This window comes from Leptodactylus fuscus, chromosome 7, assembly GCF_031893055.1.
Source record: "Leptodactylus fuscus isolate aLepFus1 chromosome 7, aLepFus1.hap2, whole genome shotgun sequence".
Lineage (NCBI taxonomy): Eukaryota > Metazoa > Chordata > Amphibia > Anura > Leptodactylidae > Leptodactylus > Leptodactylus fuscus.
This window is the reverse complement of record NC_134271.1, coordinates 39,281,615-39,299,803: the sequence shown is the minus strand read 5'-3', so window position 1 is coordinate 39,299,803 and position 18,189 is coordinate 39,281,615. Positions and strand designations below refer to the sequence as shown.

The 18,189-nt window shown below is 39.2% G+C and overlaps 1 protein-coding gene across 1 annotated transcript in view; it reads right to left on the bottom strand.

Moving 5' to 3' along the window:
* Nucleotides 1–18,189, bottom strand: part of SLC7A6 (solute carrier family 7 member 6) — a 36,770-nt gene that overhangs the window by 1,562 nt on the left and 17,019 nt on the right. The window contains exons 3-9 of the mRNA XM_075281805.1: nt 16,465–16,590; nt 15,132–15,276; nt 11,461–11,584; nt 9,346–9,449; nt 1,993–2,089; nt 1,235–1,384; nt 387–570 (exon numbers count right to left, since the gene is read on the bottom strand). Coding sequence (XP_075137906.1) covers nt 387–570; nt 1,235–1,384; nt 1,993–2,089; nt 9,346–9,449; nt 11,461–11,584; nt 15,132–15,276; nt 16,465–16,590 — 930 coding nt within the window. The remainder of the gene's footprint in view (nt 1–386; nt 571–1,234; nt 1,385–1,992; nt 2,090–9,345; nt 9,450–11,460; nt 11,585–15,131; nt 15,277–16,464; nt 16,591–18,189) is intronic.

Below are 18,189 nucleotides of genomic sequence, written 5' to 3'. Positions count from 1 at the left end.
CCTGGGAAAAAAGTGAGGTGTTCATTCAGGCTGAGTCGCCTCGCCTGAAGACACACCCTCCTCCGGACTAGGCTAATTCATTGGGCTTAATCCGGAGTAGAGTGCGCGGCTGGATGCAAGTGCAGTTCCCCTGGCTTTCAGTCGCGGCTACCCGGTTTTTGGATCGTAACCTAAGGCGTCCTCTGCCTCAGGTTCCAATCCAAAAAACCCTGTGAACTTACCCTATAAGTCACACAAAACACAGTTTTTCTCCAATTCCAGCCCATTCAGGTTTTTTTTTCCAGCTTCCCAGTACAGAATATTAAATGGCACCATTACGATGTGCAATTTGTCCTGTAAATGTTAAGCCCTTATATCAAAAGTTGAAATTAAACTTATTTCCTTACCTAATAATTTGCCAATGCAGGGTGGCCTTTTGGACTCCGGTAAATAGACTCCCATGAGGTAAACTGGGACACCAGAAAGGGCAATCCCAATCCCAATAAGAGAGTTCACAGTATCACTGTATAATGGTACACAGATCAGGAACAATGTGCATAAGCAGAACACTATGGGATAAAATAGGCTGAGCTGAAAACAGAGAATAAACCAACCATTAGCACTTGAGATCCATTGGGACAAATCTACAGAATTCATTTAGTTATGTTTTTGAAAATGTGATATCCCTAAGTAATGTAAAGGTCTATCTTATGCTTTATCCCTTAAAGACAAGGCATTTAAAGAGCCAAAACTTGAAAACTGCTATCTATACAGACACTCCCAGTGGACAAGTCACAAAAGTGACTGCTCGTACAATGGAAAGAATATGCAAATCTGTCTCCCAAGATGTAAACAGGGAGACAGTGCCTCGGTTATGCTGCCCTCTATAGCAAGCACCCTGAACAACATGCCCGACTTCCCAGAAGCCTTTACTGCATGATGTGAGGTTATAACCAAATCAATTTCTCAGCTACGGACGGCACCGTTTCTGTCTCTTTGGACTTCATCAGCGCAGCCTAGAGAGAATTGATTTGGTTTAAGTGAGAGGCTGAAAGACCAGATTGTGGGGATAACGTCTATCCTTAGGGAGAGACCACCTTCTCAGGTGTGTGGCTGTATAAGTCTCCACACACCTGAGAAGGTGGTCTCTCCCTAAGGAAAGACGTTATCCCCACAATCTGCTCGTACAATGTCACCTTTCCCTACGTTACTGTAGAAAGATCTCATTGTAACAAAATATTATATGTGAACTAACCTTCACAGGACGAGGTTTGTCAGGGTCCTTCCAACGTAGATAAATCTGTCCAGCAATAGATAATCCAACAAATAGCCAGTAACTGAAACTGTAATAATTTATAAGCTGGAAGACATCTTTCACAGACAGGTAGACAAGGGTAGCCGCACACTGTGAATGACATATAAACTGTTAGAACAGACGAGTTGCTCAACTCTTAAATAGAATGAATCTCCATTTTATTATTATTTATTAGACCTAAATGTAGGTCACATTTTCTAACCTGTTTTTACTTTCCGTTTGTTTTGGGGGTTTTTTAGTTTATTGTCTGTACATTATTATATGAGCTCTGCTCAGTTGACGGCATTTAGCAAAGTGCTTTACAGCATAGCCATGGCCATAGGCAGCACTAAACTGGAGCTGACTCAGTGAGATCCATGAAAGAGTTCTCTAGATATTCTCTGTGCAGTAAAAAAGGATCAATGGGTTCATGTATGTAAACAATGTATAACAGTATTCTTGCAGACTATATGACTTGATAACCTGTCTTTTGCAATTAATAGAATTTCCCCCTCTGCATGCTCCAGTGTTAAATATATCTTTAAAGAAATTTTGGATGGCAGACTGGGCAGTCCAGCATTTCAGACCACATAACCACCTGCTGCCCTATTGTAAACTACATTTTCCAGGCACAACCAGGTCTCTCCTATTTCTTTTATTAAAAAAGAAAAAAAAAATTATCACTAATACCAAATATAAACACAAGCACAAGGTCTTACATTGAACAGAAGAGCGGACACAGGTGTGAACCTTTCCAGGTGTATTAAACACAGCATATCAGGGAGATGCCCTTCCCTTGCACCAACAAAGAACAGCCTGTGAACATAGAGAAAAATGAAGAATGACATGTAAGCCTATACTTCTGGCTCTGTTTTAGACTGAGCTGAGGTATTAACCCTTATGCGACGCAGAGAATTTTCATTTTTGTGATTTCATTTGTTAACCCCTGCATTCCAAAAGCCATAGCCTTCTTATTTTTCCATTTAGGTAGCCATATGAGGGCTTGATTTTTGCAAGCTAAGTTGTACTTCAAAATGGAATTTTATTTTCCAGGTCAGTACAAGTACATCCTAGTGCGCTTATGGATTAAAGGTTGTCTGTCAGCAGTTAAATCATAATCAAAGAAATCCCAGTATATTATACTGCTCCTTACATGCATTCCAAATATGCCTTTGTTATTCAGCATTGCCGCTCCATTATTGAGAAAAGTTGCCGTTTTATTCATAAGCAAATTAGGTGAAAAGGGCATCTGGCATGAAAGTCCTTTTCGCCTAATTTGCATATGAATAATACTGTGATTTTCTTAATGGAGCTGCAATGCTGAATAGCATAGGTATATTTGGAAAGTGTATAATGAACACTAGATGGTACTGGAATTACTTTCATTGTGATGTTGCTGCAGACAGGCTCCCTTGAAGTTATTTTTTTCTTGAGTTTCAGTTGGATTGCCATTGACATACCACAACAAAGAACAGCATAAGGTTAGTGAATTATATTTTCACAAACATTAATTTTTCACTGTAGATTCAATACATGTTGTGGGTTTACAGCTAATTTTCACTATGGATTTCACTCATTGAAATGAGTGAAATATTTACTCAACTCACTAAAATCCTCAGTGAAATTCAAATCAAGGCTCTAGTACCCTGTTGGGCTACTTCTAGCCTGGATACAAGATGCAATACGGTTAGGTATGGAAACATACAGGTTCTGAATGGTATCCTGCTGCACATCTGCCCTTGCAGCTGGACCTGTACAGCCTGCATACTAAGGATGCCGAAGCAATATTTATTGAAGGTACCCCCATTAAATTAAGGTGGGCTGACACCAGACAGCAAGCCCCCCATCAACCAGGACTTTCTTCAATGGCTCTCCTCAATAATGCTGATGAGAAGTTTAGGGATGTACAGGCACCCTGGGATTAGTACTGTATGGATTTGCTCTCTGTGATTGCCTTCTGTCTATGCTACTTTGCACCACCATGTACTCAGTCCTTATATGTTTGGGTTTTAATGCATTTTAATAAAAAAAATTATATTTCAAAATAAATAATAAGGATGCCAAAGCAGGCATCCCAGTTTGTCCCATAAAAGCTCGATTGGCGGCAAATATGTCAAATGGGCAAGCTAAAGAAGTGTTGTAATCTGGTGAAAACTGACCACCTCTCAGTCCAATCATGTGTCTCCTCTCAAAGTCTATCAGCTGGGCAAAAGAGTACATCAGCAGTTTCATCAAGACGTAAACCCAAAAGTAGCCTCTGAGAGCCTTTTAATAGGGGAGCTGTAGAAGGGCTTTTACATCCTTCTGTGGCAAGTATCCCACCTAAATCAGGAAGATCACCTGGCAGCTGTCACCACTCTTCAAGACTATTGACTCTTCAAGTTGTGACTGAAACCTTTAATAATGTGCTGAAAAAGCTTAAGATGATATGAGGAATGATTTATCTAAAGTGGTTGAAAACAAAAATGAGGCAGTTGTCTATAGCAACCGAATTGATGTTTTTGGGTGCTGCATTATTGAAGTAAAGGCAAACTAAGCCTCTACTATATGCAACCCTAACCCGCCTGGTTCGACATGGATAAAGCAGGTGGTGCCTCGTATGAAGGGCCCCTTCACACGGAGTTTACGCTCCACTCATTCAGACACGTATACACGAACGCTTCAAAACACATCCCATTCACTTCAATGGGAGCGTGTGTAAAGCCGGCTTTACGCTTTACGTAAACTCCATGTGAAAGGGCCCTAACAGTGATAAGAGGGAGCATAACAGGCAGTACCTATTGGATCCACCACATACTAGGCAGTACACGATTTTACCCACTTCATTCTAGTATCTACCATGGCGGAAGCGGGAGCGTCCTAGAGAGCTGAAACAAAATGTGTAAAATCTTTGTAAGCACCTCATTTATGCATGTGCCAAATTTGTTGCAGATTGGTCCAATCGTTTGGCTATGCATAAATAATAGACATGAAACAACAGATATGTGTGAGTGTGTACATAATCTTTTGGTGCTTTTTTCCCCTTATTCCATGTTGTTCTTTATACTAAAAGAACCAACCTATTTTCTTGCAGTTTTCACGCTTGCCATTCAGCCTTATGATATTGAATTATCAGGAATACAATAAGGGTAAGTTCATACAAAGGAAAGGAATTTGCCATGGACTTGGAGGCAGATTCAGCCCAGATTCTGCTTCTCATTGTTGTCAATAGGAGGCAGAGAATGCAGCAGGACGCTTAAATATAAGCCTACTGCTCGATCCCAATGTGGATTCTGCTCTCGATACTCCCTACTGATGGGCTCAGATGAATGGGCGAAAAGGCTGATGCTCTGCATCGGCCTCCTGTCACGGTTAAGCCTCTGGCGGAAAACAGCAGTGGAAGATGAAGAGGAATTTCTGTGTGAATTCACTGTGTGAAATTACCCTTAGAGTAAAGCTGGTCTAACACGATCATATTGAATGAATGGTCCGCAAGTTGCTGATCGGCAACATAGACTCCGCAGACGTCCGTGTCCTGCCGCACTCGCCCATAGAGTTCTATGGGCGAGTCCGTGCAGTGCTGTAATTCACGGCCATTACGGACATGTTCTATAAATTGCGGACCACGGTTGCGGCCCCGCCACACCAATATCCGGTTGTGTATGAGGCCGCATTGAATATAATGTGTCCGCAATTGAAAACCCTCAATTGCGGACTTACATTACGGCCATGTAAGACCAGCCTAACATCCTCCTTATGCTCCATTCTGGTACTGGCATAAAGATTTCCCAAATAACACAATTAAAATGCTGTCTGTGCCAAATTTTCTTCTCTTCCTGGGTAACACATTTCATTTCTCCTCTAGAGGCTCTCCATGGAAAGTGAGCGCTTATTGGTTTTCCCAAAGTGACTCCTTGGAGTCACAAGAGGAAAGTCACTTTGTGATTGGCTTACTTCAGAAGGACCTTGATAAAGATTAAAGAACTAATTCAAATGGTAGGCTCACTAATTGGTTAAAGGGAACCAGGCAGATATTCTTTCTATCCCTAACTGACCCCAGAATGTGCCTTTTACTAAGCTTACAGTTATTGCACTAAATCACACCCTGTGAGTCACAATTGGCAAGTCCCTCACTGCCGGACATCAGAACAACACACTACCCAACTACCAGCCTCGCAGTGTGTGATCTTGGACAAGAACTGCATAACCCCGGCTGCATAACCCAACCCTGTAACTAGTTAAGGTAAATTTACATATGTTTGTCTAAGGGTTGAACATTCTGGGGCCAGTTTAGGATGGGAAACAACACCTGGCAGGTTCCCTTTAAACAGCTGGAAAGGTTCACTTAAATGGTGAAAACACATGAAATAACCAAATGATTCATCACATTTATCAAATGGTTCTACATTTTAATTCAGTTGGCAACCTGTGTCTCGTATTTAGGAGGTAAAAAGACCGGAGATTAGGTTCTCCTACTGAGCTAACAGTTGACCACTTCATAGAATAAGACTGAATTACGCTAGGTTCACACCTACACTTGGCTTTCCGTTCATCAGGTCCACTTGGGGACTTGGAAAACAGAAACCCAATCCACTTTTCAAGCAGTTTCCCGTGGACTCCATAGACTATAATGGGGTTTACCATGTTTCCACCTGAAAAATGCAGAGAAAAATCCAACTTGCAGGACTTTACTCTCCACATTGTTCAAGCGGAATGGGGGATGGAATCCCCAAACGGAAATCGGGTGCAGGTGTGAATTCAGCCTTGCTCGTTTCATTATTCCTTAAAGGGTTTCTATCATTGGGAAAACTCATTTTTAGCTAAGCATAACCTTGCATAGCCTTTAGAAAGGCTATTCCACACATACCTTTTGTATGTTAATCGCTTCAGTCATTTTTGAATGAGCCCGCTTTTATTCATATACTAATTAGCCAGCAACAAGCACCGGAAGTCTCAGTGAGCACTGTCTGCTGTGTGTGAGAGCAGGGAAGGCTGATGAGTCATCAGCAGCAGACTATGATGAAAATGACTGAGGGGATTAACATATTAATATACAAAAGGTGTGTGTGTGGAATAGCCTTTTCTAGTTATAAGTGAGTTTTCCCCAATGATAGAATCCCTTTAAATATGGCATGTAATAAATTAGAAGAACATTTTTTGTGAAAAAAGTTGCATCTAACTTTAAGTCATTGCTTCCAACTGGCTCGACATGTGGCCTAGGTTTAGATAAAAATGATCCAAAGAGAGATGCAGGTCCGCAACACTGAGGTACGTATAAAAGATTAGTTTCCAATACAGCCAAGATAAAAATAGCCAGCTACTGCAGGAAGGACTTTTGATAGAAGACGGATATCCGTAGCTTAAAATTTAACTTTTATTTTCGTTCATCAGATAAAAAAGTTACATCGTAACTTGGAGTCTGGCCTGTTGTACACACGGCGACGCGTTTCGGAACTATATGTTCCTTCGTCTCGTATAAAAGATTAGCTTTATTCCATCAGTTTAAAAATAGGTCAGAGAGACCATCCAGACAAAGGTGCTGGTAACATTTAACACAAACAAAAGAGACAAGAAAAAATAAAAAGCAACATAATGCCGCAGGTCTGATGCGTTTCGGGGTTTTTGTGCCCCTTAGTCATAGCTTGGTGCTATGTGACCAGCACCTTTGTCTGGATGGTCTCTCTGACTTATTTTTAAACTGATGGAATAAAGCTAATCTTTTATACGTACTTCAGTGTTGCGGACCTGCATCTCTTTTTGGATTGTTAATGGAAACACAGCTCCGTGGAGTCGGGAGGATGGGTCGTGCACCTGGGTAACGTTATATGGACTTAACGAATACTTCTTGGAAGGGTGAGCTTTCCTTACATGTTTTGTTTTTCGTTAGATAAAAATGGCTTGTGACTTAGCTTGGGGTTTAAAATGTGACAATGGGCAACAAAATTTGGGCATAAGTTTTTTCTACAAATTAGACAAAAGTTGGTGAAAACTTTTAAAATGGTAGTCTATACACCAAATTTATTGCACAACCTTAGTCACTATGATAGTCTGAAAACGTGCCTGACGGGTCACACTGATAACATAGCAGGATGCAGTCTGATTAATTTATATAGGCAACATTAGAGTGGTTGCAGAATTTGTTCTGGTCTTACAGACACAACAGGCAGACTAGTGCATAACCTAGACTATATTAGTCTAAGTCCGGAAAACATCTTGTAAGCCTCTACCAATGAAGTACAATTACTGTCACAAGACATTATTTACAGACACTGCTATACAGAACAGCAGGCAAGTATAGGTCTGTTTTTCCAAAGTGGCTGAAGAACATGAATCGCTGACGCTGGGAGCAGCAGAGTGTATTATGGTACTTAAGGTAATAGACAGCGGATTTTGAGCAGATTTTTATTGTTCATGCTGCACCAAAGATATGACAATGCATCTTTATGAGGTTTTCTTATTCCTAATACTTTGTAAATTTCATAACGTTATCTCACGAATCTGCCCCATATCAATTCAGTGAAACAGTATTTCATATTCATGGAGCTTCACGGTTTTTTTTATAGAGGTATCTGCTTTGGAAAAGTACGTACAGCTTCACATTTAACTCAATAGGGGGACTTTTCCTATGCCAGTCTCTATCCATTCTCCTGATACAAAATGTGCCAGAAATATTAGAAATATGTTCTGGTCTCTTAATAATTTTGGTACATCTCAGGAGGTCCCACTTGCATGAACTGAAATATATGCCAGCCAGGGGTGACAGATTTTAGGTTTAACTCACCAGTTTTCTGGCAGGAGTTATAAAAATTGTGACAGTCCAAGGAGTCCCTGGCCCACCTCGATTTCCACATCACTCTGCCCACTGTTTTAAAAAGTGGAGAACAGGGAGAAAAACTGTTGGCATAAGGCATTTTAAAAAGTAACTCCCATTTATTTACATTTTTTGCTATTGTGTGAAGGGGGGTGTTTGCAATATATTTTATTACCCTATCTAAATTCCATTTTATTATAAAACAGGCTGCAATGTTCCCTTTAGCTACCCTCTAACCGAGCTGTTAGGGAAAGTCTGTACACAGTGTTATATTGTATGCAGAGCTGAAGCATTTACCAGAGGGGGGATGGTCATTTCAAATGGCTGTATCTTCAGTTTTATATCACAGTATACTGGTTCTAGTATAGCAAGAAAGAGGAGATATCACTAGTTAAAAACACCATAGAGAAGGGAGGTGATTTTATAGGTCAAATAAACAGATGCATATTAAGTTGAAATTCCTGACTGTTTTTAACTAATCTCAGAGTCTTTTATAGCTAGTTTTAATATTTTGGAATCATGTGAAAGATAACAATCTCATCTTAAGATATCAGATCCATTTTGCTAGGTACCGTGAAGAAAAATAACGCCTGCGGAACCCCATGATATTGCATCAGCACCATTTTGTGTCAGAGACCGCTGAGGCCTGTAATTGGCCGTTAGCGGTCTTTGATGTCATTCGTGACGGCTCTACGATCAGAAGAGACTGGAAGACTGGTTCTCCTCCCCTGAACCTCTGAAGTCACAGTACATAGTAATGAATGATGGGTGGTGAAGCCTTCAAAGACTTCCAAAGATTGCTTCCAAACCCAAAATTTTTGGAAAACTGAAAACTGTAAAAGTAGAAAACTGTATGAGCCACTATAGGACATTATATTGTGTGGAGGGTTCATCATAGAGTATGGAGGGGCCACTATGTGACACTATACTGTTTACACTATGAGACATTGTCATTAAAGAGGTTGTCCAGGAATTGGATATACCAGAGAAGGAGGAGCCAAAAAAGCTGAAATAATAAGAAAAATAAATAAATCCCAGCTTTGCTCCTTAGGGAGATTGAGAACTCCAACTTCAAAAAGTCTGTATATAGCCCCAATCTTCTACATTCCCATTTTGAAAACCATAATTTCTGAAAGTTGCCTTAACAAATTTTTGGGGTTGGACAGTACATTTTGCAATGGAGACACTTTCAGTTAGCTCATTCTTATATCTTATGTTGTCTACTAGAGTAGTTTATAACACAAAAAAAAAAACGCACAACAATTTAAAATGAGGTTCTCACCTAGATGCAGCAAGGATGGAAGAGTTCAGGCCACCAAAACAGGAGAGGGCAACAGCCAAGGGAATTGTCCAGCTAAATATACCATACACCATGTCAGCAAATGTCTGTTTTAGCAAAGAGTGACATAATAATCAGTGTACAAAGATAACTGAAAATGTAGCACTTAAACCAAAAATCAAGACTTTTTCACAGCTTTCACACTTTTGAACTGCACATTGTATCATGCATAACACAACACTATATAGTTAAAGCCCAAGGGCAGCAGAGGAATATTTGCTAGATACATACCTCACTTCTGTACATGGCAGGCATTTCACATTTCCTAAACAAACCCCTCCAGCAATGACACAAGCACGTGTCCTGCACTGAAGAGAATCTATGGGTTCTCTCTTGTAACTAAATAGAATTTCCTAACGCTAAATATTTCAGGCATGTCATACAAAACAGAACTTGTATATGAAGCTCCTCCAGATACAATACATTTTCTGTGTTTATGGGATAGACAGATATTACACACACAAAGTATTTTATATATATTTTTATTTCACAAACAAAAACACAATTTTTTTTTTTTCATGGCATATCCCTAGTAAAGGCCATAAATATCTCATTGGTCAGGGGCCAACAGCTGGCTCCTCCATGGATCATCTGTCTGTGTTCAGTGCCTGTACTATGGTATGTGGTGCACGGAGCCGGAAGTAGATACCTCCATACACTGTATAGTGGCCAGGCGCCAATGATGAAGCTTAGCTCACTTTGATGCCAATGGGACCTGAGCTGCAGTACCCCAAACACTATACAGTATATAGAGCAATCTGCTTCTGGATCCAAGTACTGTATAATAGCAGTATTAGACACAGCACCAAACAGATGATTAGAGATAGGCTATTAAAGAAAATCCCTGAAATCAGACAACCCTTTTAGCTGGAGAGGGGTTTCTGCCATGCTATTTATGGGATGATACCCAGATTTGCTGGTGCTGCTACAATTGTTTAATTTTAAAACTATTCACAGACAGAGATATACCTTCTCCAATATTCATAGCCACAATCCACAATCATATGCCTCAAGGAGACCAACATCATACAGGCCATCATCCACTATTTCAACAAACAGTGCGTACAATGGTTAACCCATTGCACCCATACTTCATGCTCCAGAGGCATGTCCATCTTAATTCATAGATCTTTCTGCTGGGAATTATAATCCCACAAGAAAGATTCAGAGGGCAGCTTCAAGTTTCTATAAGCATGGGGATTTTATGGAACTATTGAATTTACTATTGAGGATATACTTTTTTTTTTTTTTTTTTTTTTTTTTTTTTTTTTATCTCTGGTGAAAATAGGCTGTTCACTGAACCTGTGATCCAGAGAGAGACAGTCCCCTTCTCTATTCCTTAAGGGACACTGACATAAGGGACTAGGGCTGTGATGGAAAACCTATGGCACACATGCCAGAGAGGGCATGCAGAGCCCCCTCTGCTGGCACGCGCGCCGTCGCCCGAATCGCTCACTAATGGGGAATCCGGAACAGGATTCCCAGTTAGTGAGCGATCACTGTGAGAGTCTGCTAAAATCCTCTGTCGAATGAGCCCTAGAAGGCAGCAGGATTTTCTTATAACTGTCTGACAGGAAGTCCAAATATAGAAAAGACAACACCTGGCAGCTATAAGAGGAATTTAGGAATTGGGAGGAAGTTGTACAAGAAGATCCCCGGCGAATTGAGTCTGCACCAGTCAGAGGGGAGGCGCTCCCTGAGAGCCACTTCCTCGACTTCTCAACATAAAGAACAGAAACTTCAATGCTTAAAATACAAGTTATACTGAATCTTTATCCACAAAACTATATAAAGCATTCTACTCAGCTATTCCTGCTCTATAACATGCTGCCTGCAGACTCGGCAGCATTTTCTAAGAGACAGGTTTCCTTCAAATTCCATGAAGTGTCCTTTCTATAGCAGGAATTGTACAATAATCTGATGTAGACAAGACTAAATCTCACAAAGAATTAAAGAAGTTTTGCTTGAAAATGGTGGTTTTATAGCTTGCATCATGAGAAAACTAAGAAAGACGATAAAAACAAACAGAAGAAATAGTAAAAAGAAATCTTTACTTACCACAGCCACGGCATCACTGCTGATAACTGCACTGAAATCCAGCACAGTGTAATAAGCAACATTGGTCAAAATGTATATAATGGTGACAATTGGCATAGAAATCCCAATGGACAATGGCAAGTTCCTGAAAACACAATGGAAGTGATCAGTAAAAAGCAGGTCCTAGATGGCAAACCAAATTTAAAATGAAAGAGCTACACCAATGGGATGAATCAGATTTGCCTGGAGTGTTCCTTTAAGATCTGCCACTAGAACTATTTTAAAGTTAGACCAAGAGAGGTACAGGTTTTACATTAGTAATTACAGTATTAATCTTTTGAGTAAAGGGTTTTTTTCACTATAGACACTCATATCCACATGATAGGGAATGAGTGTCCAATCATCAGGGATCCAGCCAATATATGAATTAAACTTGGTTACTGCTCCTTTAACTTATTTGGGACCTCTGAGACAGCCATCTTCATCAGATCCATAAAATTAAGCATAAGCAGAGCAAAACAAACAGACGAAAACAAAAAAACACACAGCTCAGTGTCACCAATCCCTCCATAGTTCCAGTGCTTACTAGGTCTACCTCCTGCTACCTACACACAATCTGGTGGCAAAAATGATCCTAAGGGACAATTCCTGTGTGACAAGTTGGGACCAGAGCAGCAAGGACCCAGCCAGAACGGACATGGGAGGAATGACAATCACTAAGAAAACTGTGGTATGAAAGTGTGGAAAAGAGTGGGAGTAAAAAGACTCAGGCAACCATGATATAAGGTGGGGATAAAGGGAAACAAAAAACTTTTTAAGTGGAACTACAGGTGATAGGCTTTGACTTCAAGCTGTTATTCAAAAACTTAGAGGTTTCAAATTAATATACAGAAGAACTGAAAGTTCTTAAATAATTGTACAAGTTTTCTTTTTCCAGTAAATAATGACGTTAAAAAGGGAAGACGACATAGGTGAGATTTCAGATAAAAACAATGATGGGGTGTTCTAAAGCTGACCTCTTAAGCCTGTTTCATATCTGGGTTCGGTATTCCATTGGAGGAGTCTACTTGGGGACCCCACGAATGGTATATCGAACGTATTGACAAGCGGTGAGCTTATGAAAGGACACTGACCCCATAGACTATAATGGGGTCCGTGTGTTTTCCGTATGGAACATGCAGAGAGAAAAGTACTTCATGAACTACTTTCCTGCCGCATGTCTTGTGCGGACACCTTGCAGAAAACACATAGACCCCATTATAGTCTATGGGTCAGTGTCCTTTTATAAGCTCACCGCTTGTCATTGCGTTCGGTATTTCGTTCATGGAGTCCCCAATACATATGTGATCCAGGCCTTAGTAATGATTTTTTTTTATTTTTTATTTTTTTTTTAATTATACAGTGTGTTGTCTAAGCATAATGTTAAAATAATTTAAAAAAATATAACAAATATATTTATGTTCTATTCATGTAGCATGATTATTCACATGGTCATGATGGCAACATTGAGCAGTTGGAAACCAGTCAGCAATAGCCCTGTCAGAAACATATATATTAAAAAAAAAAAGAAGAAAAAAAAAAAAAAAGAAAAACGGAAATCTTATCCAATTGCAGAGATACCCAAAATGCCACTGCTACTTTAGATAAAAGTTACACATTTTTTATGGTTATTTTAATGTGATAGCACTAGCAAATTTCTGGGTGTTGGTTAGCTGAAATACAGAGACCAAGTTGTGTATCATGGGAGCCTTCTATATATTTTATACTGAGAATAAAATATTAGAACTTCCATTCCCTCCCCAGGCTTATAAAGAATTCAATATGGAGATAATCTCCAAGTGAATAAAGAACACAAAACAGATTGTTCTAATAAGGGTAAGGACTCAAGCGGGCCCTCAAGACATACGCATGTGCTGAAAATCATGACAGTGTGTGGATGGTAGTCTATCAATAACCACATTAAGACCAACAAATCTATTAAAGGACAAAAACTTATCTGGTTTGTACCTCATACAATATTTGTAAAGAGTTAAACCTGAATTTTCACCCTATTGCTTTGTGTGTGTTTTTTATTTACAATATTCACTGTTAAAATTATTTGAAGGAAAAACAAATACAAAATATGCTTAATATACATCACACTGGAACTGACCCAAAATAAACTAGAGCAGAGAGTGACGCCCTGGCAGGAGAAGAAACGCCCTTAAAGCCCGTTTCACATCAGCGTTCGGTATTCCGTTAGGGAAGTTCACTTGGGGACCCCCCGAACAGAATACCAAACACATTGACAAGTGGTGAGCAATGAAAGCACATGGACTCCATAGACTATAATGAGATCCATGTGTTTTCCGCACGACTCATGTGGAGAAGAAAGTAGTTAATTGAAGTACTTTTCTCTCCACATGTTCTGTGTGGACACCACACAGAAAACACACGGACCCCCCATTATAGTCTATGGGATCCATGTGCTTTCATTGCTCACCGCTTGTCAATGCGTTCGGTATTCCGTTCAGGGGTCCCCAAGCAGACTCCCTGAACAGAATACTGTATGCAGATGTGAACCAGGCTTAATGCCATTTTCAGCTACTATGCATAAGAATAAAATCATGATTTTCATTTTCAAAATTGAGCAGCCAAACAGAATAAAAAAAAGCATCCTTGAGAATAGTAGAAGCCGCCCTACAAGGTACTGTTATTCGTTTAATGCAGATTTTCCTGCTGACAGACTCCTTTTAACAAAAGTCCAAAATGTTAGAAAAATAAAATTTCTCACAGTTTCCATACCATGTTACCCATATTATTTTAGATTATCCTTTTTCATTTCCATATTCAGAGCGGCATAAGGAGTATTTTTTGTAAGGCCAGTTGTACCTTTTATTTGTACAATTTTGAGGAATGTGACATTTTAACAGTTTTTTTTTTTTTTTTTTTTTTTGGGGGGGGGGGGGGGGGAGTTAACCTCTTCAGTAATTACCAAGCACAGTGGTGTGTATTTGTACAGCAATTGTGGTTAGTATCGCAGCTCATCCCATTCACTGCGATCAGTTTGAAGTCATTGGGTTTGGCAGTCATTGTGAGCTTGACAGAGTCCCTTTCAGCTAAGAGCTCATTCACATCTGGGCCCGGTCTCCGTTCTGCAGATTTCCGTTTCCTGAACAAAACAGAGGCAGGAGACGGAAACCTGCAGGACTCTTTCAAACCCATTCATTTGAATGGGTAAGAAAGATGTCCGGCCGTGAGCGGCGGTGAGTGTTTTATGCTCTCCGCCGCGAAACCGATTTTTTAAAATCGGACACAGAGTTGGACATGCAGTACTCTGTGTCCGATTTTAAAAAACCGGTTTCGCGGCGGAGAGCATAAAACGCTCACCTCCGCTCATGGCCGGACCCGGTCTGACAGCTTTCTGTCTTCTGCATGCAGAAGACGGAAAGCTGAGAACGGACTACTGCCGAACGCTAGTGTGAACCTAGCGTCAAACTGACACTATTGTAAACAAACAAGATTACATACTATGGAAGCCATTTGGCCTTTTGCAGTCTTCATGACAGGAAACAACATATACTATAAGACTTAGTTGAACAACAAGCTGCTCTCTAGCCACTACATTTCAAGTCACAACTTTTACAGTTAGCTGCAGCCCTCAGAAAATAAGATCAATGTACAAATCTGATATAGGAAAATGTTCTGGTTACCTTTCTGGATTCTTAATTTCTTCTGTCACATAATTAAGAGTGTCCCATCCAGAATAAGAGAAGAGGGCAGAATACAGCGCCAAAGAGATATCCCCAGCGTCCCATGAAGAACCAGCAAATGAATCCTCAAAGTGCTGTGTGTGCCCTAGAAGACGATGTTCAGGGGAAAGAATATCAATAAAATATACATACTCACAATATTTATACTTAATCTGTATTTAGGAGGGTCAAAGAACAATTTTATTCACCTATATTTTCTCATCTACAGATTTTGTTATTAAAGTCTATGACCAGAAGTTTGGCAAGTGGATAGGAGAGCTAAACAGATCTTTTGTCTTATCAGTTTGCAATGGAGAAGACTATGAATGTAGGAACTTTGTATGGTCTAAAACGATGCACATAGTGTCCCTCTTAGATAAGGCGGGGTTCACACTACTGTTGAATTCCGTTATGAAGGTGTCAGTTAAAAAAAAAAAAATACAAAAAAAACCGCACACCTATCATAACCGACATTAATGGACACTAACTGATGTTAAGATGTCCGTTTTTATGACTGATCAATTTAATTGATCAATTAAAAAAACGGACACATAGCATCAGTTACTATCAGTTAGTGTCTGTTTTTGTTTTTTTTCGGTTTTTGCTTTCTGACTATGCGCAGAAAAAAAAAAAAACAGACACAATATAACGGACAGTAACTGATGGCAGTAATGGACAGTTACTGTCCGTTATAAGTCCATTGCCCATAGACTTCAATGTTAAAAAGATAACGGATACTTGCCGTCCGTCAAGAATCCTTTTTTCAAATGGACACAAAAGTCCTGCATGTAGGATTTTTCTGTCCGCTGAAAAAAATGGACTTCTGACTAACGGACAAGATAAAATTCCATTGAAAAGAATGGAAATTTTAACGGATTACTGATGGTTCAGTTTAGTGTCTGTTACTAAAATCTTGTAACGGACAATAGCTACGGACACTGCTGTCACCAACGGTAGTGTGAACGCCCCCTGACCTGTCCACAATAAGAAAACCAGGAGTGGATTTTCAGACCATAAAAAGTTCCTGCATTAATAGTTGTATCCACTGACATCTGGTTAGACAGAAGATCATCACCACTAAAACAGCTCAAGAAAATCTATGAAATACAAGAAAAAAAAGGAAATGCAGTCTGTAAAGTAGAAAAAAAATAAAAAAAGTATTGACCCGAGAAACTTTTAATTTTTTATTCGAGTCAAATATAAATGTGTAGAATATCTAACCATGTTATAAAAACATACGCAAGTATTACCTCATGTATGCCAAACACATAATAGGAAAAATAACACTTCTTACCTTGGCATAACTTAATAATGCCCGTAATAATGATAGCAATTAAAGCAATGACTTTGGCATAGGTGAAGAGATCTTGAACCCGTGTCCCCCATTTCACATACGCACAGTTTATAAAGGTGATTAAACCTGTAGATCAGAGTATACACAGTTAGAAGAAACAACTACCATAACTTGCTTTATAGCTTCTGCTGAACAGTGACAAACCTAACTTTATTATGCTTAAATTGGAAAAGAAAAACCTAGGACTAAAAGGGTTAACCCCATACATTCCCACACAGCTGTTTATGTCTGGGATATTTATAGCTTTAAACACTGTATTACTCAATGGCAGAATTTCCTATATGAATGCAAAGTCATCGCACAAGTATCAACTACATAACAAGAGAGCCCTCTGCGTGTAAAATATATATATATATATATATACACACACACACATATACATATATATATATATACACACACACATCAGTGGTTCTTAAACGGGGTTCGATCGAACCCTAGGCCCTATGCATGGTTCATTTTGTGTATCAGTAAAAATATACCTATGTCTTGAATTTGGAAAAAAAAATCATATTTGATTGAAGAGATTTGATTTGAAAGAAGAGTTCGGTGAATGTGCATATGAAACTGGTAGGTTCGGTACCTCAAACAAGGTTAAGGACCACTGACATACATATACATATATACATGTAAACAGTTTTGTAATAATGGACTGTACATACAAAGTGAACATTTTAAACTCCACAAACATACAGTATATTATTCTAATGTCTATCATAACTCACACATGGGTTATTCCTTCAATAACCAAAAGATGGTTACCTGCCTGCCATCCAGCCCTAGCTGTCTAATAGAGAATAGCACTGCATACTACAGGAAACTTTAGGATTACTGTACAATTGTAAAAGCTGCAAGGACGTCCTCATCAGTTCTACATCACACCGGCAATAAAATGGCGATTGGCATTTTAAGGTCAACAAAGACATTAGAAACAGGCTTGTGGTTGTTGCATCCAAAAATAGAAAGTGATCTCAACAGATCAAGTAGGAAAATATTTCTCTGTGCCATCTTTACTGTCAAAAATATCAGATCTATTAAAAGTGTACGTCACATTGGTTATGTCTCTAATATAAACAGAAGCCATAAGGCTAGTGTAATCAGAATTTGATCATTTTCAGTGAGGGGCTGCAGTTCCCCTGGGTACTCAAACAGAACTGAGGGTAACAGCCCCTCATGTATTATAGTGATGCTAACAGACACTCTGACAACTACTTCTACTGCAGTATTAGCAGTAAGGTCATTTCCCAAAAATCCCTTAGTTTCCCAAAAACACATCATATATTTCAGTTTATTATACAGTTTAGGCAAACTTCTAACAGTTATCATTTTTTAAAGAAATGTAAGATTTTATTAGCTCATATGTGCAGTATGTTAACACTATGCTGATAGGGAATTTAGATTGTGAGCCCTACATGGGATAGTGACTGTCAATGTCTGTAAAGCGCTGCGGAATATGATGGCGCTATATAAGTAAGCATAATAAATAAATAATAATAATATGCACTTAGACTGAATAAGGATATGGCCATAATGGCATAATACTACTAACATATGTCGTCAGAAGGATACAGACCATTTATTAAATGGATTGTACAATTTGTTTAACTAAAAACCATACCGAAATGTTGTTTTATCAATCGATTCTTTAGATATGTTTCTACAATG